Here is a 27223-nt window from a genome sequence, read left to right as displayed (position 1 = left end):
GCCAAATGGGAAGGGTGTTGGTGGACCTAATTTGACCTGCAGGCCGGAGGTTCTCCACCCTGATCTAAATTCTGAAGGTGAAACCATTTTCTATAGGCAACGCATCTTCACAAACAGAGGCTGGAGAAATTAGTTTTTTTTTAATTTAATTTTAAAGAAATAGCTTATGTTCTATGGGATCCAAATACAGATACCATTGAAGTATCTGTTGGCCAATATAACAGGATGGATGGATGGATGAGAGAGAGAGAGAGCCTTTTAAACTGTGGGGGGGCGGTATTGCCGTTATTGGTTACTATGTTACATATTCTTGTGTTTTTATATTGTAAACCACCCTGTGATCCTCGGCTGAAGGGTGGCATAGAGATTTAATAAATAATAATAAATAACAATAACTGCAGATTCCTGTACAAACTTACGGCAGAAGTTGTTTGTTCTCCAGGCTCCAATTGTAACTCCTGCAGCCTGACATGCTGCTACGTAGGCCTGGATGCTCCTACAGAGAGTTTCTCCTGCACCATTGGCTGCACACATGTCATACAGACAGTGGTTGAAGTATTCAGCAGGGTCCACCATGGAGTGACAGTTCCTGAAGGGGCCGGATTGGGCTTGGATCATTCCGCAGGAACTCTCCGGTCGGTATGGCGCTGTCTTGGCTGCATCACAGACAGGGCATTTATCTCCACAACCATCAGAGCATCTGATACCATCAATGGGAACCTTCCAAGAGGCCCCAAATTCGATCACATTCTGGGTTCTTTCCCCCGTGGGTAGAGTAAAGTCATCAGTCTTGTCCTTATTGAAATTGCCACATAGGCCATTGACAAGTCCCTGATAGTTACTGGGGACAGACACCAGAACATACGAGGAGGTGTCAAAAAGGACTTGGAGACCAAAGTTGGACTGGAGAATGATATTGTTGCCTTCCTGGTTGGCCCAGAGTTTCCCATCGTTTGTCTTCATGGGCAGCGTATAGAGCTCTCCATTCACCTACATTAACCACAGAGAAGGTGACCATGGACACAGTTTAAAATTGTCAGAATTTAATGGATTTATATACCACTTTTCAGGCAAAGAATGTATTTTGTGGTTTTATATTCTGATTTTATTCTGTGAACCTCCCTGAGACCTGTGCATATAGGGTGGTATATTAATAATAATAAAATACTACTACTACTAATAATAGAATGCCTCTCGAAGCAGTTTACAAATTAAGGGTTCCTCTAGACTCCCACTATTCTGGAAGGATTCAAACACACAGCAAAAATTTAGGTTTGTGCCATTCAAGTGGATTCAAGCACCCTGTCTCCTTAGGGCAACAAATCCACAGGCTTTTTTTGCATAGAAGATAGAAATGTATTAGCATATACACTGTAAGATATAATATTAAAACCATTTTAAATATTAATTTCCTTCAAAAAGACAAAAGCAAGCATAAAACATACAATAAATACCAGCACAACTAGTATCTCAGAGCCAGACCACACAATACCATTACTACAGGGCAAATCATAATTTGTTAGTCACTAAAGACCTAAAGACCAGTCAAAAGGGATCAAGGGTTTGCAACAGAACAGCCCTGCAGTGTTGCCAGTGGGTCTTACTCTCTGGTAGTTGCTGTCCAGTTGGGAGGGGACTTGGGATGCCCCAAATGAATGCTTCAAAAGTTTTCTGAGCCGGTACCTAGCACTCATCAGTTCAACCTAAACACAAGTGGGTGGAGAAATCAGGGCTAGCTCCCAGCAGCATCATCCTAGTCTAAGATCCAAGCAGCTTGCTTGTTTCTCTAGTGGACCCCCCTAAACTCCCTAAAACCCTAAAAAATGAAATCAACACACCCTACATTTCCTATACAGTTCCATTATCACTTGCATGTTTTAATTTCAAAATCATGTTTTATTGTTTAAAGCATTTATATAACAGGTTGCTGCAGAAAAAAATGGAGAATTGAATTTAATATTGGAAAAAATGAGAAACTGAGACAAACCCAGATTGTAAGATGGGGTGCAGTGGACATTGGGAGACGACGTTCTCCCAGGGACTCCTGCAATTGTAGAAACTGCTAGTGAACTTTGCTGGCATTTCTACTTCAAGGAGGCTAAACCCAGAACAGAACTTACCTTGACTTTCCACTTTATTGCCCTCTCAATGACAACGGTATATCCATGACAAGAGACCACAACTATCTTGGTAAAAGACTTTTCATTCTCCACCATCACTGAGAAGTTTGCCAGCTGAGAACCCACACCGACAACTTTAGCTAAAGTATAAGTGCAGGTTCCTTGGAAGTCGTAGGCCCGTCCATCAAAAGTTAGGTAGTGGGAGCCTGAGGCCAAACTGCATGTACCAGACCCTACAGGATGACAGCCGTGGACACCGTCCTTTATCCTACATTCCTCATGGGGCCCACAGGAGAAGTCCACGCATTGGACAACTCCATTGTCTGCACATTGGCATCGTTTCTGGCAAGAGGAACCGGGGTAGAAAACCTCTCCCTTCTTGTAGTAGTTGCCCTGGTGCTCACAGCCACAATCGCCAATGGAAACACATTGGTCCCCACTCAAGATAAACCCTGGATTGCAATAGCATCCTTCTTTGCAGGACATCTCACAGCAATCAGGAGCCGAGAGACCATGACAAGTGGCAGGGCAGCCGTTTCCGCAGAGCTTGTAGTAAGAGTTGGGTGGGCAAGCAGGGCCTGGAAGAAAGGACAAAAACAGACTGTGGAGAATTTCAAGCTAGGGCAGAGGTTGTTTCAGAGACATCGACAGGAAGAGGTCTGCAGGACTCTTTTGCCTATTCTGTTTATGCAGTGCCATCTACTGGTTAGTTTTTAGTGAAGGCTGTCATCTGAATTCATATTTAAATCCATTAATGGAATAGTTAGAGAATATAGAAGTATCTCATTGATCATCATCATCATCATCATCATCATCATCATCATCATATCGCTTTGCCCTGCAGCACTTGCAATTGCTGAATAAATTCAAAACGAAGCCTGTTAAAAGATGTTACAGCATTTTAAATGCCTGGATGGTTTAGACTAAGAATGATACTGCTTCCCTGCCCCTCTCCAGGATCAACATTTAAAATTGGATAGATGTGAAACCCCGCTACTTGAATTATCAAGGTTGAAATGAATTTGACACTTAAATGTTCAATCTGAATGTGGAGATCAGTAAATGCAAAATGCTTCACATCTAATGTCAAAATTGTTATATGCAGATTGGATTCCGACTGAATTTTTCAGGAGAATCTTAGCTCTGATGTGACCTGTATGTATCAAGTCATAGATGTTGCTGACAAGTCAAGAGGCTTAAACAAAAAGATTCCAACTGGTCTTTCAAAATCCAAGGGTATTTAAAAAATAATAATCTTAAGCATTATGGGCTGTATCCAACTAAGTTTTACTCATTATAGAGCCATTGAAATTAATAAAGCTAAGGTAGTCATGTTCATTCATTTCAACTGGTGTACTCTGAGCATGACTAACATTGAATAACAGACCATAAGAGTTAAGACCTTGTCTCTGCTGGGAAAGAGAGAGAAGCCTATTACTATTTGCTTTTATACAATGATCTGGTACCTATTCAAATACTCTGATGAATGCTGAAATACATTTAGGGAGAAAAGAATCTAATTGCAAACCTCACATTTCAAAATTTGATGAATGTCAAGTTTATGCAGCACTTCCCTTCAACTCATGCACATCCCTAAAGCTGAACTAGGGGAGGGAGTGCAGCTCAGTGGTGGATCACATGCTTTTCATGCAAATAACTGCTGGTTCAACCCCCAGCAGCCCCAGGTATGACTGGGAAAAGTCCCTGGCTGAGATCCTAGAGAACCAATGCCAGTCAGTGTAAACAATAGATGACGTGACTTATTGAAGCTTCAAGAGGCAACACTTACTGCAGAAAGAGTTTGATCTCCATTCTTCAATCTCAACGTCCAGAGCCTGACATGCTGCCACGTAGATGCTGATGGCATCACACATAATTTTATGCTGACCATGATACTGGCAGGTGTCAAAGACGCAATCTGTGAAGTAGGGTGTTGGGTCAAGGACATCATGGCATTGCCAGAATGGCCCATCCTTTTTGATGAGGATGCCACAGTACTGGTCACCCTTGTAGGTTTCTTTCTGCGCATCTCCACATGGCGGGCAATCAGTGGTGCAACCCGGTGTGCACCCAGGGGCCTCTCCAACTTTCCAGCTCTCTGCAAATTGGGAGATGCTGGACGCATGACTCCCATCCTTCATGGTCAAGTCATCATTGGGGTTCAAGTTGTTGTTGCCACAGAGGCCACAAACGGCATTGGTGTACGTACTGGGTACAGTGACTTTGGCATTGGTGTTCCAGTCAAAGGCTACCGTCAGGCCAAAATCAGTCTTGATGACGCCCTCATTCCCACTGATGTAAGCTTTTATCTTGTCTTCATGGTAGAAAGGCAGGTTCACAAAGACGCCATTGACCTGGAATGTGATGCAACAGGAATTGTTACCGTAAAGCCATATCTAATGGAAGGCTACATTCACACCATGCATTTCAAGCAGTATGATAGCAAATTAAACAATTGTGGCTTCTCCAATAGGATCCTGGAAGCCAGAGCTTGCAAAGTGTGCTGAAAGTTGTTGGGGAACTGCTATACTCAGAGTTCTCTGTGAAGAAGGATTGACTGTTGAAGCACTCTTTCAGAGTAAAAGCAGGTTAACTCACCGTTGCTGAGCAGCTGGGGATCCTGCTCTCACTGACTACAAACCACCTTTGCCTAGTTCCATCTTCAGGAGCTGCAATTGACAGCCCTCAGTGGGCCACCAGCTGCATATAATCCACAATGAATTATGATTGTAATTGTGCAACATCTCTACGTGACGTAGCCTATACTCTGCATAAGAAGAGCCCAGGTAGTTAAAGCTACAATGTCCAAAGATACAGAAACTATTCCAAGAGCCTCAGCCACCCTCCCTAGGGGTCCTGAAAGGACGCAAAGAACCTCCACATACATGCATACATACATACATACATCAATTTCCTGTGTCAATAGCTGGATCCTGCGCGGATGCTCCTGGCTCATAATCACGGTTACATCGTAGACCTTCAATGTCACCACTTTGGTGTAAGACACCTTTGGGTTGCCTCGGTTGTTGTTCTCCACATTGACACTGAAAGGCCTGAGAGTCGGGTCCTTAGAGCAGAGCCCAACCAGCTGGTAGACACAGGTGCCCATGAAGTCATATTTCTTCCCATCAAAGGTCGTATAGTGAGGGTCCCCAGTTGCTGAGCAAGTAGCAGTGCTTACGGGATAACAGCCCCGGACTCCGTTGACCACAGTGCACTGCTCACTGGCTTTGCAGCCAGCTGGTTTGCACACCGCAAAGCCCAGGGTGGGATCACATGTGCAGCGGAAGCCACAGGTTTCATCAGCCCAGAACTCCTCTCCGGGTTTGTAGTAGAGCCCATTGTAGGTGCAGCCACAGCTCCCGACAGGCACACACTTGTCGACGCTGAGGATGTAGCCATCATTGCACTGGCAGGCTTCCACGCATGGCTGCGTGCAGAAAGAGGGAGCCGTGCGGTCGGAGCAGCTGGCGGGGCAGGCATTGCCACAGAACTCATAGTGGCTATTCTGAGGGCACGGCAAGGCTGTAAGGAGGAGAACATCAGGAATTTAAGAACTGATAAAACGTGCTGAAGTCTCAACTTCGCAAGAGCTCTTGTTGCTGATATTGTATGTGGAAGCAGGAACACTGGGAGTTTAAAAGTGCACTTACATGAAAGATACTATCCTTTTCCCAGGATAACATAAGGTCCAGCAGCCACATGGTCAGATGGGTTAAACAATAATAGGATTAAACAAATTCATGGCGAATAGGTTGCTATGTTCTACCTTCACTGTGGGAGACAGAATGCCTCTGAATACCCTTTGCTGGGACTCTGAAGTAGGGAGAGTGCTGTTGCACTCATGGGTTGCTTGTGAATTTTTTTGGGCATCTGATTGGCTGCTGCGAAAACAGGATGCTAGACCTTGTGTTCTTATGACTCAGGTAGCAAAATGTCTTGGTCCAGCCATGCTTCTATTCATTCCAATAGCCAAACAGATTCATGAAGCTCTGCTGCTAGAGGAGTGATGTAGTTCATGGATTTGTTTGCTTCAGATACAGCTATTCTCAACCACAAACTGATATACAAAGCAAACAGGGTATCTCATTCAAGGTTTTCCTCTTGTTTATGCTTTTAGCAATGAAAAAGCATGCACTTAGTGGGCTATCTTGTGCACTGTGGCTTTCTTTCCCTGCCTCTTTGTGTGGTGTCAGATATTTGTGGAGGGTTGGAAGTTGAAGGCCTGTGGACTATTAATAATCACTGCTGCTCTAAGCCATAGGTGTCATTACATACATTGTGTGTCTAAAGGAAAAGTACTCACCACAGCCAGAGGCTGTCCTCCAATCATATATGGTGGCACCCTCTTTCCTACAGGTTTTAGCATAGGCTTCCAAGGCCTGGCAAAGGATGTTCTTGGCTCCTCCATTGAGACACACATCATAAATGCAGCTGTCAAAGAAGTCATCTGGATTCACTGTGGAATGGCATTCTCTGAAGGGGCCCCCTGAGGGTTTGCTGATCAGCCCACAGTACTCTTCCTTTCCATACAGCGCCCTCTTGCTCTCATCACATGTTGGGCAATTCCCTCGGCAGTAATCCCAGCAAAAGGGGTCCCGGTCCTTGACTTTCCAGCTGCTGGCCCAGCTTATGATGGAGGCAGCCTTGGTGCCATTGGGAAAGGCCATGTCATCTGCAGGGTTTTGGTTGAAGTTTCCACACAGCCCACAGATGGTCCCATAGTAGCTGCTGGGGAGAGTGATCACCAGGTGCCATTTCCAATCGTACGTCACTTGCAGGCCGAAATCTGTTTGCAGGACAGCATTGGTGCCACTCTGGTACAGCTTGATCTTGCCATATTCAAGAGTCAGTGGCAGGCTGACAATGTTGTCATTCAGCTAGAGGCAGAAAGGCAAGACAACACACATAATTCCTTTGGTTTTCTTAGGCTTTTTGGAGATTGTGCCACACAATCCCATGTAGTCACAACTGCGGGAAACAGGTACAGCCAGGTTGATCCTAGCCTTATAACCCCACTTACTTGGCAGCAAACCCACTGAATTCAATTGGACTTGTATATCAGCAGACATGGTTAGGAACTGTGTTGTTACTGTACCACTTAAGGAGTCGTGGCTCCCATCACCATCATTGTTATGGCTTTTCAAAAGGGGGAGAGGCAAGGCAGCAGCGAGGATGTAGTGAGGCAAACACACCAGCAGAGCCAATTCTGCTGAAGCATTTGCACTGCACCAACCCTGCCACTGTCTTGCCCCTTGCCACAGTGACACAAGCTCAGGAAAATGAGATAGGACATCCTGGCAGCATTAAGATAAATTCAACTGTGTAAATAAGTTTTGTTGGATGCAATAATGGAATACTGAATGGTATAGTTTTTTTGTAAATATGCAGGGATTTATGTTATGTAAAATGAACCATGGAAAGAGAAGGAGGGAAGTCAATGATATCTAAAGGATGTAAAATGAGTATTTTAAATTGTAAAACAGAAAATTTTCCAAAAGAAAGAAAAATGAGATAGGACTCCTGGATAATGAGGGCCTTTTAGTTACGTAATAGCATGATGGTCATTACCTCAGTTATTCAGAGTGGTATAGCAATCTGATTTGCAATCATTTGTTTCTCTTCTCCATCCTGACATACGTATATACTATTTTTTTCCTTACTCTTTAATGCTACTTTAAACTTTTGGGCTCTGGCTATATATCAGAATGAAATCCATTACACTCAGTGGGGTCATCCCCCCCTGACTATTTGACATACCCGGATTCTTCCAGTTTCCTGTTTGTGGATGGAGATCTTGTACCCATAGACATAGATGTTGGTCAGACGCACGTAGGACACAGCTTGGTTGCCCCTGTTGTCATTCTTCTCATCGATAGTGAAAGGCACCAGCGTAGCATCATTCCCACAGTACTTGGCAATAGTGTAAGAGCAAGTGCCCTGGAAATCAAACTTCTTTTTGTCAAAGGTTTGGTAGTGTGGGTCCCCCCAGGCCCAGCAAATTCCTGAGAAGTTAGGGATGCATTTGGCCTGGCCGTTCACAATCTTGCATGTTTCTTTTTCTCGGCACTTCAGGGATTTACATGGATCTGGAATGAAAGGGGCGAAATGTGAGTGACTGCTAGATGCAATTTGGGGTGAATATCTAATTGCGTGTAGCCAGTACAGTGCCCTCCAAATGCTGTTGCCCTCCAGTTCTCATCAGCCTCAGCCAATATGGCAGATGGTCAGGACTGATGGGAGCTGTAGTCCAAGAACACATGGATAGTACCATGATGGCCTCATGGCAATAGGGGGAAGCAAAAAAGGCAAGAGTAGCACATAACCCTCATTTCCTGTCCCAGTTTTATTGGGCTAGAATATGTCCCTGAACTCTGAAAATGCTTCTTGATTGTCTGGGTAGAGGATAGAGATGTGTGAGTGTGGATAAGTCATAGAATCATAGAATTGTAGAGTTGGAAGAGACCATAATGATCATCTAGTCCAACCCCCTGCAATGCAGGAATATGCAGCTGTCCCATACGGGGATAGAACCTGCAACTTTGGCATTATAAACACCATGCTCTAACCAACTGAGCTATCCATATCTTTCAAAAGCCACTACTTGGGCAGCAGGACCATATTAAAGACAAAGGGAATCATATTACAAGCACCTCTGTGCCCTAGTCAATGATCAGGGACAATGAGTCACCTTGAAGGATCACAGTTTCCTCATCTCATTCTTTAATTAATCTCTCCTTACCCTTATTAAAGCAACCCATGACTCCATCTTGGATCTTGCACATCTCATCAGCAGCGCAGTTGTGGGCCTCACAAATCACTCCCAGGCCTGGGATGCAGTGGCAGATCTCCTGGCATGCATTCAGCAGAACCTTCTCATTGGGCTGGTGGGAAATTTGGAAAACAATAAAATATAGCAACAACAGAATTAGGGCAGAATCAGATCTACACTAGAGGTGTAGGTGAAGGTGGCAAATAGCATCCAGCCAAGAGTTCTGAATGTGGTTCTCTGTTGCAACTGGACCTGAAGTCAATAACATTATTTATGAATACATGCCAGCTTCTAAATGCTCTGAAGCAACAAATGATGGCATGAAAACATTAACAGGTATCACATTTCAAGGAGAAACCCATTAATTGGTCAAGTCACCAGAGCTGGTAGGGAAAGCGAGCTTCAGTTTAAGAACGGTTTTGGTTTGAGAACGGATTTCCGGAACAGATTAAGTTCATAAACCAAGGTACCACTGTAAAAATAATGATAATGATGGTGGTGGTGGTGGTGGTGATGAGAAGAAGAAGAAGAAGAAGAAGAAGAAGAAGAAGAAGAAGAAGAAGAAGAAGAGGAAGTTGTTGTTATTATTTATACCCCACCCATTTGACTGGGTTTCCCGAGCCACTCTGCAACTAAGGAAGAGGGCTATTGAGCTCATGCCCTGCTTCCAAGCACCCCACTCTGGAAGCTGCCCAGAGTGGCTAGGGTAACCCAGCCAGATGGGCGGGGTATAAATAATAACATTATTATTATTATTATTATTATTATTATTAGCCTCTGCACTGAGAACAGAATGCTGGATTAGATAGGCTTAAGGTCTGGGCTCTTCTGTTTCATTTATAAACATGGCCTTAGTAGAAGAAGAAGAAGAAAAGTTTGGATTTGATACCCCGCCTTTCACTCCTTTTAAGGAGTCTCAAAGCGGCTAACATTCTCCATTCCCTTCCTCCCCCACAACAAACACTCTGTGAGGTGAGTGGGGCTGAGAGACTTCAAAGAAGTGTGACTGGCCCAAGGTCACCCAGCAGCTGCATGTGGAGGAGCGGAGACGCGAACCCGGTTCCCCAGATTACGAGACTACCGCTCTTAACCACTACACCACACTGGCTCTAATTCTGTCATATCTTTACATTTAAAAATGCATTATTCTGCCATTTGCTGCACCTCCTCATAACAAGGGCAGTTCATTTGTTAGGACTTTGTTACTTTCAGATTACAAAAGAAAACCACACCTCAAGACACACACACACACACACACACAACTTGACTCAATTATACAAAGGCTGTGGAATTCTCTAAGTCCTAGAAATTATCACAACAGCTTGTGACTTCTGATTCGAAAGAACGTGAAACTGAGCAAGCACAGAGGTAAAAGCAGATGAAAACAACTTGATCCATAATGACTGGGGACAGTAAAAATAAAAAATGTATTTTAATTTTAAAAGGAGGAGAGGAAAATCAGGTTCAGAAGACCATCTACCTTGTAGTAGCGTCCATTCTTTATGCACCCACAGTCTTTTGCGGGGACACAGCCAACACCATCAAAGAAGAAACCATCATTACACTGGCAGCCCTCAGCACAAGTCTTCGGACAGGGTGCAGGGTCTGTGATCTTGGCACAGGAGGTGGGGCAGAGCTGGGCGCAGATCTCATAGTGACTGTTGGCAGGGCAGCGCAGAGCTAAATTGGAAAAGAAAAAAAGATATTAGACCAAAAGAACCCCGGTGCTTCTTAAAATGGTTGTGAAATCCAAAAGAGGGACTAGTTCTTTTTCCTGGCTAGAAGGTATCTTTGAACTCTGATCATGCTTCTTAATTTCCTGGATAGAGGATAGAGAGGGGTATAAAAGATTGGGGATAGATACTGGCCCACTGTGCAAAGATAACAAATGACATCAATTGCTCCACCCATTTTTGCTCTGGCTTTGCTCACTGTTGGCATACGGACCCAAAAAGGTTACCAAGAAGGAAACATGGTCCCAGGACTGAAAAATGGCTCCCCATCTCTACCTTAGACTTCTGGCTCTGGCAGGAACCCATTGCAAACAATTTCGTAGCTGGTGTGTCAGAAATAGTCAAGAGGGTGATCGCGTGTAATTGGAAAGGTCAAATGAATTCAGTCTCTGTAGAGCCTGAGACATTTTAGGGCTTTGCAAATGAGCACACCCCTCTAGTTTAGCCCCAAAGTGACATGGAACCAGTTCAGATTCTGCTCCCATTTCTCTTCTCCCATTTCACATCCCCATGAACTTTCAATCGCCAGTACTTACGACAGAAGCAAGGGCTCCTCCAAGGCTCAACAGAGACTCCAGTTGCTTGGCAGGCAGATACGTAGCTCTGGATGCTGTTGCACAAGATCTGGCTGTCCCCGTTGCCCATGCACAGGTCATAGATGCAGTCGTTGAAGTATACGTTGGCATCGACCTTTCCATGGCAAGCCCTGAAGGGGCCATCAGACGCAGTGAGGATCCCGCAGTAGTGGCGCTGTTTGAAGATCTCCTTCTTCCTTTCATCGCAGACTGGGCAGCTGTTTCCAGAGCATCCATCTGAGCAAGATCCAGCTGCCCCATGGACTGGAACCTTCCAGGAAGCACCAAAGTCACCTGCATTGGAAGTTGTGCTCCCATCGGGTAGCAGGAAGTCGTCATCCTTCTGCCCGTTGTAGTTCCCACAGAGGCCTCGCATCTCACTCTGGTAAGTACTTGGGACTGTGACTGTCACACGGTAAACCAGGTCGTAGCTCACAATGAGACCAAAGTCAGTTTCTATCAGGATTTTTGTGCCGTGTTGATAGGCTCTGATCCGCCCAGCAGACAAGGATATAGGGACGGTGTAGATCAAGCCATTCACCTGCAAGAAGGATTTCCTGTTTGAGAAGGGTTGGTTTTTTGAGTTCGCAGTGGAAAGATAACCATAAAGCTCCTAGGAGGAACATATTTTATCCTAGCCCTTTCAGTGCTGATAACCTGAAACAGGTGTGCTGAAAAGGGCGTGTGAGGAAGAGTGTGTGTACTTGAGGATGCTAGCTCTGCCCTCACCCCACCCTCATTGCTGTCACCCTTCTCAACCTCCAGATGGGAAGAGGGAAGAAACTTGATTCGGTTTGCATTTAAAAGAATTTACATTTTCTGAAACCATATGAGAACCAAAACACCACTATCCTTGAAATTTTCTGAATTTTGCAATGCAGTTCTCTGGCCAAGTAACCTGTACAAAAATTGCATATACAATAGCAAAGTAATGTTTGTATAAAAATGCATATATTAGTGAAAATGACATATAGCAAGGGTAGGCAACCTGAGGCCCATGGGCCAAAGCGGCCCACAGGAGTCATTTAACCAGCCCACGAGCTGCCCCCAAACCGAGCTGCCTGCTCGGTGAGTGTCCACGCATTGCGCTACACCAGCGCAGTGCAGGGACTCACTTCCGCCGTGCTGGAAATCGCGTCTGCGCATGCTAAGACCTGGAAATCGCATCTGCACAGACGCAGACACTGGAAATTGTGTCTGCGCAGAAGCAGATGCTGGAAATTATGGTCGTGCATGCTCATGCACACACGCTCCATCCCACAGAGGGATCTCCGCTGGAGTGAACCGTCCCACGCGAGGTAAACCTTGCCGACCCCTGACATATAAGAATGCACTGAAGTAGAAAATATCACTTGCCACATTGTGTATATTAGGCAAAACTGCGTGCAAAACTCAGTAGATTAGGATAAATTTGCAATAAAAATTGCACTAAAATGTAGACAAATTTTCAGGACTCTCTCTTTTTTTTTAAAAAAAGTGGAAATATGGAAAAACTGAAATTAGGGCTGGAAGAAAGAGAAACCAAACATAAATTCTCAGATTCATTTAGGACTAATTGAATGACTGAGCAAAGACAATGTCTTAATGAGAGAGAAAAAGGATGAATGGCTAAAAATCATAGCATCAGAGAATTTTAGAGTTGGAAGGGACACCGAGGGTCATCTAGTCCAACCCCCTGCAATGCAGGAATCTTAACTAAAGCATCCATGACAGATGGCCATCCAATTGCCCATTCCTTATAGCTTGGACTCACCATCACTTGACCTTGCTTGTTCTGCAGTAATGTAAGTGTAACGCCGTAGACTGAGACAGAAACCATCTTGGTAACGGACACCTTCCCATTCCCCCAGGCCTCGTTTTCCACGTTGACAGTAAAGGATCTCAAAAGCCGGTTGCCTGTGTTAACTGTAGCCAAGGTATAGGTGCAGGTGCCTTGGAAGTCAAAGGCCCGTCCATCGAAGGAGAGATAGTGAGGGTCACCTGAACCAGAACAGGTGGCATTGCCCACAGGGTAGCATTTCCGGACACCATCTGACAACCGGCATTCCTGATTGGGGCCACAGGAGAATGAGACACACCCAATACTCCCCCCAGCGTGGCACATGCAACGCTCCTGACAGGTTGGATAGAAAGTCTCTCCTGCCGGGTAGTAGTGTCCTTGGTAGTGACAGCCGCACCGGGACGTGGGCACACATTGATCACCGCTCAGCAAAAAGCCCTCGTCGCACACGCAGTCTTCGTGGCACGTAGCCGAACAAGGGACTGTAGCGTAAAAGCTGCCGCAGGTCTGAGCACAACCTCTCGCACAGAGCTCGTAGTGGCTATTCGGAGCGCAGGAAAGACCTGTCAATTGGAACCAGTACAAAGAAACATTGAGAGGGAGGAAAGGGCCAGGATGTTCTAGGATGGCATGCTGAAAGGGGTTATTATAAGCATAAGGAAAGTTCTCCTGGATCGCATGAAAGGCCTATGTAGTCCAGCATTCTGCTCTCAACCAGATACCTACAGAAAGTCCACAAGCAGGACATGAACACAACAGCACTCTTCCACTCCTGATTCCCAAATATGCCATGGACAGCTTTCCAACCGAGAGCTGGTCTTTGACCTATTCCTACACCTGTTTGGAATCCCCACTTTTCAATGGTAGCCTGGTGTGTGTGTGTGTGTGTGTGTTTACACTGCACACACCCCCACCTGGTTTAAGAAGTCCCATCTTTCTTTGCCTCCCAACATACAATAACTGAATGCCTAGACTGGGAGAAAATAGGGGTGTGGGAGAAATACAATTCGGCTCTCATTTAAAGGTGAAACTGCTTAATTCATAATTTCCAAAATCACAATGCAATTCTCCAACCAACTAGTATTTCCAAAAAATGCCTATATTTGGTGGGAAACGGCCATTAAAATGAACATTTTATTGAAAATAGCATACCAAAGCACATTATCTATGGGGAAATTACTTGCAAAAATGTGTTTGTTAGTAGAAATGGGTACTAAAATGCTGACAAATTTTAATGGGGATTTCTCCCCCACTTTCAAAAATGGCAGATTCCTTCTGAAATGTGGACAGCTGAATTTCAAATTAGAAAAACTAAGAAACTGAGAGAGTGGGCAGGTCTGTCCATCACTTGGGTGGGGGGGACAATGAGACTTTCTCAGCTGGGAAAAGTTTTACATGAAGTTTTACCTGAAATGGTACAGGGACAAAATTTGAATATATACTTTAAGAAGAAAAATAAGCATTCATATATTTGCATGTCATTTTAGATAGATTACCATGTTCTCTGTAACTCTGAAAATCTGAGGAATTTCAGAAAACAGCTCAGGGCATTAGCACTTACTGCAGAAGGTGTCTGATCTCCAAGGATAGATGGTCACCCCAGCTTCCTGGCATGCTGCAGCATAGCTGGCAATGACCTGGCAGATCACAGCTTGTTGGCCATCAAAGAAGCAATAATCGTACACACAATCTTGGAAGTATCCTTCTGGATCCACTTTGCTGTGACATTCTCTGAAGGGGCCGCTCTTGGCTAGGATGAGCCCACACTCCTTGTTGAGGTTCCGTTGATTCTTCTCAATGGCTGACAGAGCAGGGCATTCTTCCGTGCCCCCTTTGCTGCAGCCTGGCACCTCCCGCACTTTCCAGCTCTGACCAAAGTCTGATGGGTGTGGAGCCACTGTGCCATCTTTCATGGTAAGATCGTCCTGCTTGTTGCCATTGAAGTTCCCACAGAGACCACACAAGGCGCCACGGTAACTGCTGGGCACAGACACAGTGACCCGGCTGATCCCATCAAAGATGACGGTCAGTTGGAAGTCTGTCTGGACCACTGCCCCTTGCCCTCTCCTGAATACGGAGATTCTGTTGATGTCGATGCTGTAGGGCAGGTTGGTCAGCAAGTCGTTCACCTAGAGCCCATTCAAAACAGGGGGCATTTCAGAAGTGCCTTTGTAATCCATGATGTTTCCCCAACCTGGTGCTCTCCAGGTACTTTGGACTACAGCTCCCATCATCCCTGTCCCTTGGCTGTGCTGGCCAGGACTGATGGGAGTTGGAAGACCAGTAACACTTGGGATACGTAAGATTAAGCAAGGCTGCTCCACAGCACAGAGATCAGCAGCAAAACTTACCATTTGCAGGGAGGAGGGGAAATTTAACTCTTTTTAAATTCTGTGTTAGGTATCAAGTACCACAAAGAATTCACTTGCTGATCTTAGCTTTCTGTTAGGGGTGAAACTTCTGGTAACACACAACCTGGGAAATTTGCCCCTGCCTGTTTTGTTCCTCTCAGCTCTGCAACCAAAAAAAGGATAACCCTCTGTACTAGATTATTGAAGTAAAGTTTCCCTTTAAAATGATAATAATAATAATGCTGGAAAATAGATTTCATATGATCACAGAATGGTCTCTTTTCAAAAACTTCATCTTTCTTCTGGGCACTAGCCATGGAGAGGAAAGGAACCATGTCAGGTACCTTCATTATCAGAATAATCCCCTCTCCAATTCTCAATAGTTTCCAACTGTGATGTTCCAGATGAGGAATGGGGAACTTTTTTCAGGCTGAGAGCCACATTCCCTTCCGGGCAACTTTCTGGGGGCCACATGCCACAGGTGAGAGGGGTCAGAAGCAAAAGTGGGCAGAGCAATAAATGCTAATTTTACCTATGTACAGTAGGCTAGTTTAACGCATAATCATATATGCCTCTCTATCTTTCTTCCAGGCAAGCATGATCAGGGTTCAAAGGACACATTCAAGTCATGCAAGGAGGGTACAAAGCAAGGCCAGTGTAGCAAGGAGATGCCTTGGGGAGATGGTCAGTGGTGGGGAAGCCACTTGGGTGCCTGGGGTGGCACGCCCAGGGGCAGGGCGAGCCGCCCATAGGGGTGGCATGCACCACGGGGCCTCTGGAGTCTGCCTGCCTCCTCCCACTCAGCTGCCATACAGCTGGGGGGAGAGGCAGCGGGCGGACCGTTTGGGCAGCCTGTGCGTGCCCAAGCCACTGCGACTCTCCCAGGAGAGACACATGGCTCAGGTGCGCTGCAGGCCCCATGATGAGTGCCGCCCAGCATTTTGTCACCCCTCTCAGTGGTGACACCTGGGGTGGTCTGCACCCAACCGCACCCCCCTTCCTCTGCCCCTGCATTTGGTTCCCCACCTCTATGATAAACTCACCATGACTTTTGCAGGGTTCCCTCTGCTCATCACAATGGAGGCCCCATAAACTTTCACCTCTACAGTCCGGGTATAGGACACAGACTGGCCGCCTCGCTGGTCATTTTCGACAAGGACCTGGAAATCGACCAGGTCTTCCCTCTTCTCACACAGCCCAGTGAACTGATACACGCAGGTGCCCTGGAAGTCAAACTTCCGGCCATCAAAGCTAATGTAGTGCGGGTCGCCAGAGGCAGAGCAGTTGCCAAAATCGGTTGGGTAGCAGTTCTGGATGCCACCCTCGACCCTACACTCCGTTCCCTTTCCGCAGCTCACTGCCTGACAGCTCACTTGTCTTGTCTGTGGGTCGCAGAAGCACCTTTTCGTACATGTCTTGTCTCCCCAGAAGTGCTCGCCGGGAAGTAAGTGCTTCCCCTCAAACACACACCCACAGGCAGACTTGGGGATGCATTTCCCAGCATCCAACACAAAGCCCTCGTTACACTGGCAGCCTTCCACGCAACACATTGAGGAACAATTCTTGGGCCCAGCTTGGTCATTGCAGGTGGCAGGACATGGAGACCCACAGAGCTCATAATGGCTGTTCTCGGGGCAGGATGCACCTGTCAAAAGAGACAAGATCTTTATCAATAGCACAAGATTAAAAGCTTAGAAGACAGCGCGGGCCAGAAGCAACGTGTTCTAGATTCTGCTAGCCTAAAATCCCTGCTAGAGCACTGCAGAAATAAAACAGGATAACCTCATATGCAATTCTCGCCTTGAAGTGTTCAATACAGGTGAAATAATACATCCACTATTTGCCTTCCTAGCCCATCCCTATTCAGCTGTTACATGGAACTGATTTTTTAATTAAAAAAAAAACTATAGAGATTCTGCTTCTGCTGTCACACTCTATTCCTAGAGTCCCTTCAAACCATCTCTCTCTGTCATAGTGGGGACAAGAATCTTCCTTAATAGTGAATGCTAGGCTCAGTGAAAAAGTCTTCGTGCAGAGATCTGCAGAACATGAAATGCCCTGGCTTGACAGTATGTACCTCATGACATAAGGGAGAACATACTTTTTAAGCCAAATAATGAAAATAAAATCTGCTGTGCTCTACTCAGCACCCAGGGACACTCACGGCAACCGGTGCGGGTCCTCCAGTCAGATATAGCAACTCCCTTTTCCTGGCAAGCAACTGCGTAGGTATTCAGCGCATCACAAAGAAGCTCCTTCAGCCCATCATTCAAGCAGAGGTCATAGACACAGTTCCCCAGATAGGGGTTGGGGTCGATCACAGCATGACACTTGCTGAATGGGCCATCCTCTCCTTTGATGAGCCAGCCACAGAATGGTTCACCTTCATACTTCTTGGCCATTTCTGGGGAGCAGGTTTTGCATTCCCCATGGCAGTCATCCCAACACAACCTGTCGCCATCGTCTACTTTCCAGCTCTTTCCAAACTCATTGGGGTTGGGAGCCAAGGCCCCATCGGGTTTGTTGAAGTCATCAGTGGGGTCTCCATTGTAGTTGCCACAAAGTCCGCAGATATTTTCATAAAAGCTGCTGGAGAGCTTCACCACCAGGTAGGTGTTCCAGTCATAGGAGACCTTCAGGGAGAATTCTGTCTCAATGAAGACAGAGCTCCCACTCTGGTAGAGACGGAGTTTTCCTTCATGGAGGGAGATGGGCAGACGGAACCGCAGGTTGTCCACCTGCAAGAGAAAACTCAGATGCAACAAACAGCAGGACAAGACTGTAGATTGTATTCAATGTCAGTCAGACTCAGAGCAGACCTGTTGAAATTAATGCACTAACTTGGGTCCATTAATTTCAGTGGGTGTGCCCAGAGTAGAAATTGGTTGGATACAACCTATTGGGTTTGTTACATCATATAGCCTGCTGAATGAGATGGATGTAAAATAGGAACGTATATGAAAAAGACCAACACACACACTTTCCTTGGCTCTGATTCGACATTTTACTGCCGAATCAGAGCAATTGAAAAGCAAGTTTTCTGTCAATTGCTTTTTGATTCAGTGGTAAAAAACAGGTTTTCCCAGGGGAAGTTCCAGGGCAAAAGAAAAAGAAAAAGTAACACTTGGACACAGAGCTTTTAACTGCAGACCTGTGGCTGGAAAGTACAGTGCAAGAAGGAATAATTGAAAATGCAGTCACTAGAGTGGATTGCCAGGCAAATATCTGGAACCCTGTAATCCAGATCCCTCCCCCCTCCCCTGCAAAAAAAAATCTCATGAGCTAAGTGACAGAACAGGACCAAGCAGAGGTAGGTGCTGCTCCTGGGCACTCACTGGATCATTGATCCCAAAGATGGCATCTCACCAGATCAGTTTACTGAGCCATCTAGGCTTGTAGCTAATTCTGTCTCACTACTGCTCTTATTTTGGGAGAACTTGTTTAAATTAAAAATGGTGAGAAGCCCCCGAAGCCTCATCTATTTGGGCAGTGCTATCGTTCCCAGTGCCCAATGGCAGGCGGATACAGCCAGCCGCAAAGTAGCTATGGCATAAAAGGAAAACAGCTCCCCCTCAAACACTAAAAAAGTGGGGCACTGGCTGGTGGGGGGAGGGGAAGAAGGAGGGAGCGGAGGGGTGGCCAGAGAACAGTCCATGTTAGCAAACATGGGCAGGGAGACTTTGCCAGATCCTCTGTTCCACATGCCTGCATTACAAGACAAGACAAGAAGCAAGCAGAGTAGATTCTGATGGACTCTTGGGGAAAATAGGTTGCTTTTTTAAAGAAATAGAAATATGGTCATCTTTCGTTCTCACCCTCACAAAGCCTTTCTCATTTCTGACCGCCTTGATGATGGTGTTATAGACTGTGACTGTCACAGAGCCAATGTACGAAACACGAGTATTTCCTCCCCTGTTCTCATTCTTGGCTTCAACACTGAAGGAAGGAAGAGTTGCATCCGAGCCACAAGTCTTGGCAATAGTGTAGGTACAGGTGCCCATGAAGTCAAATTTCTTCCCATCGAAGGTGTGATAATGAGGATCTCCTTGGGCCCAGCAGTTGGATTCAGACTCTGGCACACACACTGGATCACCTCCTATGATTTCACACTTCTCCTTCTTCCTGCACTGGATCAAGCTGCACGGAGACACTGGTTTGTCTGGAACAGAACAATGGTGGTGTCATTGCAAAAGCAAGCATCATTAGTAACTAGGGGAGGATGCTGCAGACAGACAAAACAAAGGAAACAGGCTTCTGAATAGCCACTTATCTGGTTGCCTTATGGACATTCTGATTGCTCAGGCAATAAGGCAATCAATATGGTTTAAATTTGCCTTCTCAGGAAGAAAGGAAAGCTGTGAGTACACTGGAATTAAGATCCAAGTGGAGAGTAGGTTTCTCAGAGAGCCTGAGGGGCAGAAGGAGGCCATGGGAGACAGTGAAACATGAGGAGCAGGGAAATACAAGATGGCTGCAGGGATGGTACAGATTAGGTAACGGAGTTAGAAAGAGGAGACAAATGAAGAAGAGGCTGGAGGACACAGGCAAGGAGATGGAACCTGTGACAAAAGGGGGCAGATTTGAGAGTGGGAGACAGAAAATCAAAATTCATCAAATTAGACCATTTTACAGTCCTTTATTCTATATATGGAAAGTATACTGGAAACTAGGACAATGAAATAGTGGCAGCTAAAGTTCCATTCCAATGTCCATTGAGATCTACTGTGGTCCTCCAGTTACCGCTCATAAGGGGCCACTTTCTTTCACAATCTACAAATGAGCAGACAGTAATGTTAAAACACAGCATCCAATGCTGGAAGGCAAAAAGATGAAAATATTGGAAGTGGAAGAAACCACAAATAAGGATGGGGATATTCATTAAGATGTAACAAATTATAATTGTATAGTCTAACGACTCATTTGTAGCAAAAAAAAAAAACCAACAACAACAACCCCTTAAACCATATGCTCAGATCTGGATACTTACCACAAGAGCAAATGGCCACGGAGCCATAACCATTGCTTTTGGCACCTCCAAGGATGAAGAGCCCAAAAGGAGTGGTGGGATGTTCTACAGAGAGGGCACTGGTTTCTTTGCCCAAGCTGAGTAGAGCAAATGAATATTCTGTTCCAGGGACTGGTGCCCATTCAACATTGGTAATGGCTTTTTTCTCCAATGTGATCCCACCAGAAACTGAGGTTTTGGCCATGATGACAGCAAAATTATCAAAGTCCCTAATCCCATCAATGTGATATGACGTGCAATAGCTTGTTAAGGCTGGAACATTGATGAGGAATGGATCGTACTGGCAATTTCCATTATTGGTACCAGTGTAGAAAAAAAGGACCTGGATTCCTACATCAGCAGAGATGGAAAGGACCTGAGAGGGCTGCTTCTCAAACCGCATGATTTCTCCAGCCACCGCATGACGGGAGCCTTGGTTGACCCCAGACTGGTATTGGATCAAAGTATTTTGGGAAGCGATGACATACACAATGTCTATTCTAGGTTGAAAAGACAGTGAAGGAACTATGAAGGTGGTGCCCCAGCTGGAAACAGGCAAGAGCTGCTCAACGACATGGTCACATTCTGAGAACTGTATGGCACAGCTGTGCCCACTCAAAACAGCCACGGGTGAATCTGATTCAACCTTGCTGCCAGACAAATCAACTGAGCTTTGCAACTGAATTGCTTGGAAGGCTTTGAGGTCAACAACAAGCCTGCTCCCTGCAGCATAAACTTTCCCTTGGAATGTCACGGCCCCTTTCAGGTGAATAGTGACTTGAGTAGGAAACTGATAGGCTACAACTGCAAATTCCTTGAAAGTGTTTGAGAGATGCCCTTCTGGGGTTACCACATAATATTGTTTGCCCAGCTGATGAACTGGGTACACGACTGTGGCAGCACTTGACGTAAGCTTGTAGTTGTAGGAAAAGACTAAGATATCTTTGTCAGCTTGGATCCTGACAACCCCATCAAAGATATTGTTCCCCGTCAACTCCGAAGAGGCCGGGACCACAACAGACACTGTCTCTTTCTCATAGACTAGAACCGTTTTCTGAAATGAAGATTTGTTCACTGTGACTTTGACGGTGGTTGCAGGATGATACCCGGTGATAAGCAGCTCAAGCCTAGGACTTTGTTGGCTTGCCAAGTAGTTCTGCAGGTAGCATGTTACAAATTCCTTCCCACGGTAATCTGCTCCACAGAACCCTGAAAGGCAGAAGGAACAGATAATTAGTAAAGTGCAAGTATCTCAATGCTGTGCCCTAATCACATGAGGTGGCAGCAATTAGAGTTTTGTTACTTTATATCTTGCAACAGACAGAAATTAAAGGAAGCCATTAATAATTCTATTTGGTTATATCAAGGAGGTGGCATCTGAGAAAGCTCAATAAATGATTATTCATCTATTGACATGCTATTAAGCATCCCTAAGAATATCCAGCTTTTCCTGTGACAGCCTGCACCCCAGAAGGAAGTTTTTCAATGCAGGCATCTCAATGCTGTGCTATAATCACTTGGTGTGATAGCTTTCGGAACACTCTATACTGATCTGACTTTTGCAACTTCCAAAAAAAATAATCTATCTCGATAATTGACTGAAAATTATCAGAGGGACTTTTTAAGAACTCTATTTGGTTATATCAAGGCAAATGTATCTCAGGAAGATCAGGAATATTCATCTGTGGGAGAGGCTCCCATAAGTTTGCCAAATACAGGGGAAAATCTGACTGATTAATGTTTAGGATATAAGACAGGTGATGATGACCTGTGGCATGTGTTACTGCAGACTCAGCCAACACTACATTGGGCTGTGTGTCTGAAAGCCACAGTGTGGGATTTTTGGTCAAAGAGAAATTTGCCAGGCTCTGAGTGAGTCCCTGTTCTGTCAGCATCTTTAGTTGCTCCATAGAGACAAAGTTCAAGAAGTGTCTCCCTTGTGGGGCTAACCTGCAGGTTAATTAAGTACCAAACTCACCAGATAGGAGCGCCAGTCCGGTCAAAAGCAGCAGCAGCCTCTTGGCCATGGCTACAAAACAGCAAAAGAAAGAAGTTCAGGTCATCTGCAGATTCTGTGTGTGTGTGAATGAGTTTTCTTTTATTTTCTTTAGCTTTTCTGCTCTGACCATTTGTCTCACCTGGGTAGGGATGGGGAGAAAATTGATTTTGTTTGAAATTTCCACAAGGAACTGTGGACGTCACACAATTCAAACCAATGCACAATACAGAATGCAATTATTCTTCAAAATTCACACTTCTCCAGATCTTGCAAGGAGGTAGTTTCACAACCCAACAATGCGTACATTAGGTGAAAGTGTGTGAAACAATGGGAAAATTTGTGAAAATAACACACCAGAAGCATTGTATTTGCAAAAATGTGCAAATTATTGAAAACGGGGCTTTTTCTCAGCAGGAACTCACTGGAATTGAGTTCTTGCACCTATTTGGTGCATTCCTGCTGCACAATGGAGTCAGAAGGGGTGCGCCCCCTAAAAAAAGGTCAACAAGTTATGGCGCCTCTTTTTCTAGAAAAAAGATATATACTGTCAGGGTACTGCCATCGGAACAGGGTAGGGAAGCAGAAGGGCAGTAGGGTTACAGGGAACCTCCGAAAATCTTGCGAAGCAGTTCCTCTTCCTGTGGTGGGGAAAGCCACACCTCCAGTGGGGAAGAGGGGAAGGGACCAGAGGATGCTGCTGGGAGCCTCAGCACCGTTCCTGGCCAAGCCGGCCAGGAGGGAAGCACGCCTCTTCTGTTGCCCACCCTGTGCAGAGGTGTAAAACAAAAAGAAGGAAGGAAAAGGCTGGGGGTGACTAAGCTCTTATGTTGGGGGAGGACCCGGAAATGACCACTCCCGGATTTTGCTAGCGATTGTGGCTCTGCACTGTAAATAGTTTTGCACCAAAATAAAACCTGTAAAAGACAAGTCGGAGTCCTCACTGGTTACTCACGAGCAACCACCATTGCCATCTGACATATACCATTGCAAGAAGCTGGTGGAAGCAAGCCAGTGAAAGGTAAGCCAAGATAAAGTTGCACCAGATCCAAACCCTGTCCAAACCACAAAAACAACAGTTTTTTTGGGGGGGTGTAAAAGCAATAAAAATATTCATTAAAAAATGGCAGGCTCGCCTTAAGACAATTTGGACTGAATAGAGGGTCCTGTTGGCATGAAAAGGTCTTCAAGAAGCCCAAAAATGGAAGCAAGAAGAATTACCAACGAAAGAAGAATGGAGGATGAAATTAATGGATTATGCAGAACTGGATAAACTAACAGGAAGGATTCGAAATCGGCGGGACCAGAAATTCACAGAAGACTGGAGTAAATTTACGGACTATTTGAAAAGTATTTGTGAAGATCAGACGATGTTTGTAGGTTTGCAAGAAGTTTTGTGAGGAGTACTATTGGAATTATTGCAAAAATGGGTAAGGGGGAGGATGATTAGTTAAGATATTTAAAAGTAATATAAATTTAAGAAATGCATAAGAAGTGGTTAAAACGGTGGATCATCAGACGTGCTGATGGAAGTCCAAAATGATTGTAGAAGTGACAAAGTTTTGTGGTACGTATTATAACTTATATGTTAAAATTAATAAAAATTGTTATAAAAAAGAAAAGAAAAGGTCTTCAAGAAACATGAAAACCAACAGCAAGGAGACTTGCTGAATCTCTGCTGAAAGAGTTCTGCATTCCATAGCATGGAACTGGTGCCACTAAATGCCTGATTTCTGGTTGAAGGCAGCTGGACTTCTGAAACACAAGGGCTACCTAACAGCATTTGATAAGACCAGCATTGGGTCAGGAATAGAATTTGCATGCTAAAAAACATGCCCATGCCTTTCTGCAGCCATTGCATGCCCTCCAACATTTCTCTGATGAAAATAAGGAAAAGTGAGACATCCCAGGATCAAATTAGAAACAGGAATGCCTTCTATAAATCCGGGACTGTCCCTGGAAAATAGGGACTTACTGGAGTGTCTGCCATTGCTAACCAGGTGTGCTTCCCAGCTGCACACAAGGGCTATATGGTTAAGCTTGCTTTCATTCCCAATGGCTTTTCTGCAAGCCTGGGCTTTTCTGCTGACATACAGGTTACTTATCTCTCCCCATATAAAAGCATTGCTCACTCAGCAAAGAATAGAAAAAGCATCTTGCTTACCTGCTGAAGCCACCTGACTAGTTCAGCTCACCAAATAGCTGGGCTTATATAAGCAGCTTACTCTCTAGTGGCTCTCTGAGCCCTAAAAGTGGGCAGGGGAAAGGGCAGCATTTTGCCTGATCTTTCTTGGCAGCAAGCACTGATAACAATATTTATCAAAGAACTGACAGCCCTGGTATGATGATAACTAAAATCTATAATATATAACCCACATTGTGGAAGTGGAATGAGGGCAGAGGTCAGGGAGGAGGGAAGCTTTAAGAAACCAGGCAAGTCTGAGGTTTTGGTGGGTTTTTGGTGAAACTGTGTCAATTTCTACTTCTCTCTTAAATCTTAAATGCAGTTAGTCCCATTTTGAAATTTTAGGGTTTTTCTTTTCAAGAACAAACAAACCACCTGCATGGTAATTCTTATTCATTGTCATGCACACCTCTCATAATATATGCAATTTTCAAAACAGAATTTTGCCTAATATATGCATTTCTGCAAGTTCCTTTCTCTAACGTGTTGCGTTTTTGTGCGTTGTTTTCCTGAATATATGCACATTTGTGTGTTTGGGTAGTGAATTACATCTCAAATCCTGGTAAAACTTTTGATACTATCCTCCTGCTTTGCTTTGGGAGAGGAGAGATGCCGGATCACCCCTGGAGGACCCTGGACCCACCCACCACTGATTCGCAACAGCTGGCCTTGACATCTAGTGGAAAGATAAATTCCCAGGCAGGTATGCCTCTGCTCTGCACCCCCACCAGCTGCAGGAGAGGAGCAGTAATAATAATAATAATAATAATAATAATAATAATAATAATAATAATAATAATTTATACCCCACCCATCTGGCTGGGTTTCCCCAGCCACTCTGGGCAGCTTCCAACAGAATATTAAAATACAGTAATTCATCAAACATTAAAAGCTTCCCTAAACAGGGCTGCCTTCAGATGTCTTCTAAAAGTCTGGTAGTTGTTGTTCTCTTTGACATCTGGTGAGAGGGCATTCCACAGGGCGGGTGCCACTACCGAGAAGGCCCTCTGCCTTTTTTTTTTTTTTTTTACTGTAAGTCACTTGGAGACCTTCGGGTGACAAGCGACAGATAAGTCTAATAAATGAAATGAAAACCAAAAGAAAGGTCAATGTCTAAGCTGTGTTTCACTTTGAGTATTTGGTTTGCGTTTTGCATAGGTGGGCAGCAAACATACAAGTTATCCAACCATTAAATGCAGAGTGCATTTGCTGACTGGGAATATAAGGGGTGAGTCTATCTTTTAGGTAGGCCTCCTAATTAAGCTAGATGTGTTGTTAATTGCATTATGCAGTTGAGGTTTTTTGTTATATAAATGACTGGTGGAGCCAGGCCTTGAGCAGCCTTGAAACTATGAGGAGGTTTTTTCTTTTTTCTTTTTTGTCTCCCTGCCATTTTTCTGACAGAAACCACTTTTTTGAAGCTGTTATTTGCATTTCAATGGAAGCCTCCACTGGGACTGCCTCCTGAAATCATCATAATTTAAATTGCTATAGCTATCAGCCAACAAACTGGGCAGTTTCAGAGCTAAGAGTTCCTGGTGTTATCTCAGATACAATTAAAAGGTGAATCAGAGGTAATCAGAGGTTTATTACCTACTTGATTAGTATCTGGTCAAACATTTAGAGGCTCCACCCCACATCCCAACTCAGGGAATGCCCATTTGAATCATTGTGCAAATATTTGTGCAAATAAACAATCTCCATATGGAAGGCACTTGGGCTCGTAAGGGATATTGACAGAAGCCTTGTAAAACAGGGCAGAACTTGTTGTACTGAGATAGAAATGGGCTCAGCTGTGCAAAAGTGCAAATCCAGAGAAACTAAGATGTTCAATGGGCAGAACTTAGAAGGTTATCCAAAATCTGCATTTGTCAAGATAAAGGAAATGCAGGCGTAAGGGGGGTGCCCAGGGAAGAATTGATGCAACAACCGCCAATTCTGCCAGGCAAATCCTTGCTCTCATATGATACCCCCCACATACATGTGCTTGTCTCTGGCTTGCCCACGTGTAGAGACATGCACATGTAGAAACCTTTGACCTTTGCTGCTGTGCAAAGATAAGAACAACTTTTATTCAGTGGTAGCTGATGCTCACTGGAATTTATGGAACAGAAGGCAAGAAACCCAGTAATGGGGGAACCAGAGCCCATGCCCGGGGAAGCCAACTAATTCTTGTTTTGTCCTCTTCTTCTCAGCAGAGTTCTACAAGGGGCAACACTGAGACTAAGGGGGAGGAAGCTGACAGACAGGGCCACCCCCCAGATTGGTTGTAGGTAGGCAGCAACCCCATAATCACCTTTGACTGGACTTAACCATCCAGGGGTCTTTTACCTTTTCTTTTCTTTTAGGCAAGTGGGGCTGGCTGAGGGGAGACTGAGTGTGGTGGGGTAGGGCCCCATTTCGTAGAAACATGGAATTGTAGAGTTGTCCACCACCACCCCACAATGCAGGAATCTCAACTAAAGGATCCATGACAGGTGGCCATCCAACCTCTACTCAAAAACCTCCAAGGAAGGAGAGTCAAATGGACTCTCCTTCAAGAGGCCTAATGGAGTGGTCTCCACGGATAACAGAATGGGGTCTTTATACTGATAAATGTATACTCTGCCCTTGGTTGGCTTTGTTCAGCAGATGTGGCTGACAATAAAGAACCTCAGAGAAGTCTCTTACCTTCAGCGCTTGAGTCGACCTGTCACGGCACAACAG

The 27223-nt window shown here is 45.0% G+C and overlaps 1 protein-coding gene across 1 annotated transcript in view; it reads right to left on the bottom strand.

Moving 5' to 3' along the window:
- Positions 1–27223, bottom strand: part of LOC128419242 (IgGFc-binding protein-like) — a 61761-nt gene that overhangs the window by 5517 nt on the left and 29021 nt on the right. Inside the window, exons 13-28 of the mRNA XM_053399676.1 lie at positions 22315–22365; positions 20319–21545; positions 19147–19490; positions 17496–18069; positions 16375–16976; positions 14542–15109; positions 12954–13543; positions 11162–11741; positions 10373–10572; positions 8863–9004; positions 7881–8209; positions 6427–7000; positions 5026–5645; positions 3910–4474; positions 2121–2698; positions 420–990 (exon numbers count right to left, since the gene is read on the bottom strand). Coding sequence (XP_053255651.1) covers positions 420–990; positions 2121–2698; positions 3910–4474; positions 5026–5645; positions 6427–7000; positions 7881–8209; positions 8863–9004; positions 10373–10572; positions 11162–11741; positions 12954–13543; positions 14542–15109; positions 16375–16976; positions 17496–18069; positions 19147–19490; positions 20319–21545; positions 22315–22365 — 8115 coding nt within the window. The remainder of the gene's footprint in view (positions 1–419; positions 991–2120; positions 2699–3909; positions 4475–5025; positions 5646–6426; positions 7001–7880; positions 8210–8862; positions 9005–10372; positions 10573–11161; positions 11742–12953; positions 13544–14541; positions 15110–16374; positions 16977–17495; positions 18070–19146; positions 19491–20318; positions 21546–22314; positions 22366–27223) is intronic.

Source organism: Podarcis raffonei, chromosome 8 (assembly GCF_027172205.1).
Source record: "Podarcis raffonei isolate rPodRaf1 chromosome 8, rPodRaf1.pri, whole genome shotgun sequence".
NCBI classification, from domain to species: Eukaryota; Metazoa; Chordata; class Lepidosauria; order Squamata; family Lacertidae; genus Podarcis; species Podarcis raffonei.
This window is presented reverse-complemented; position numbering and strand designations above follow the sequence as displayed.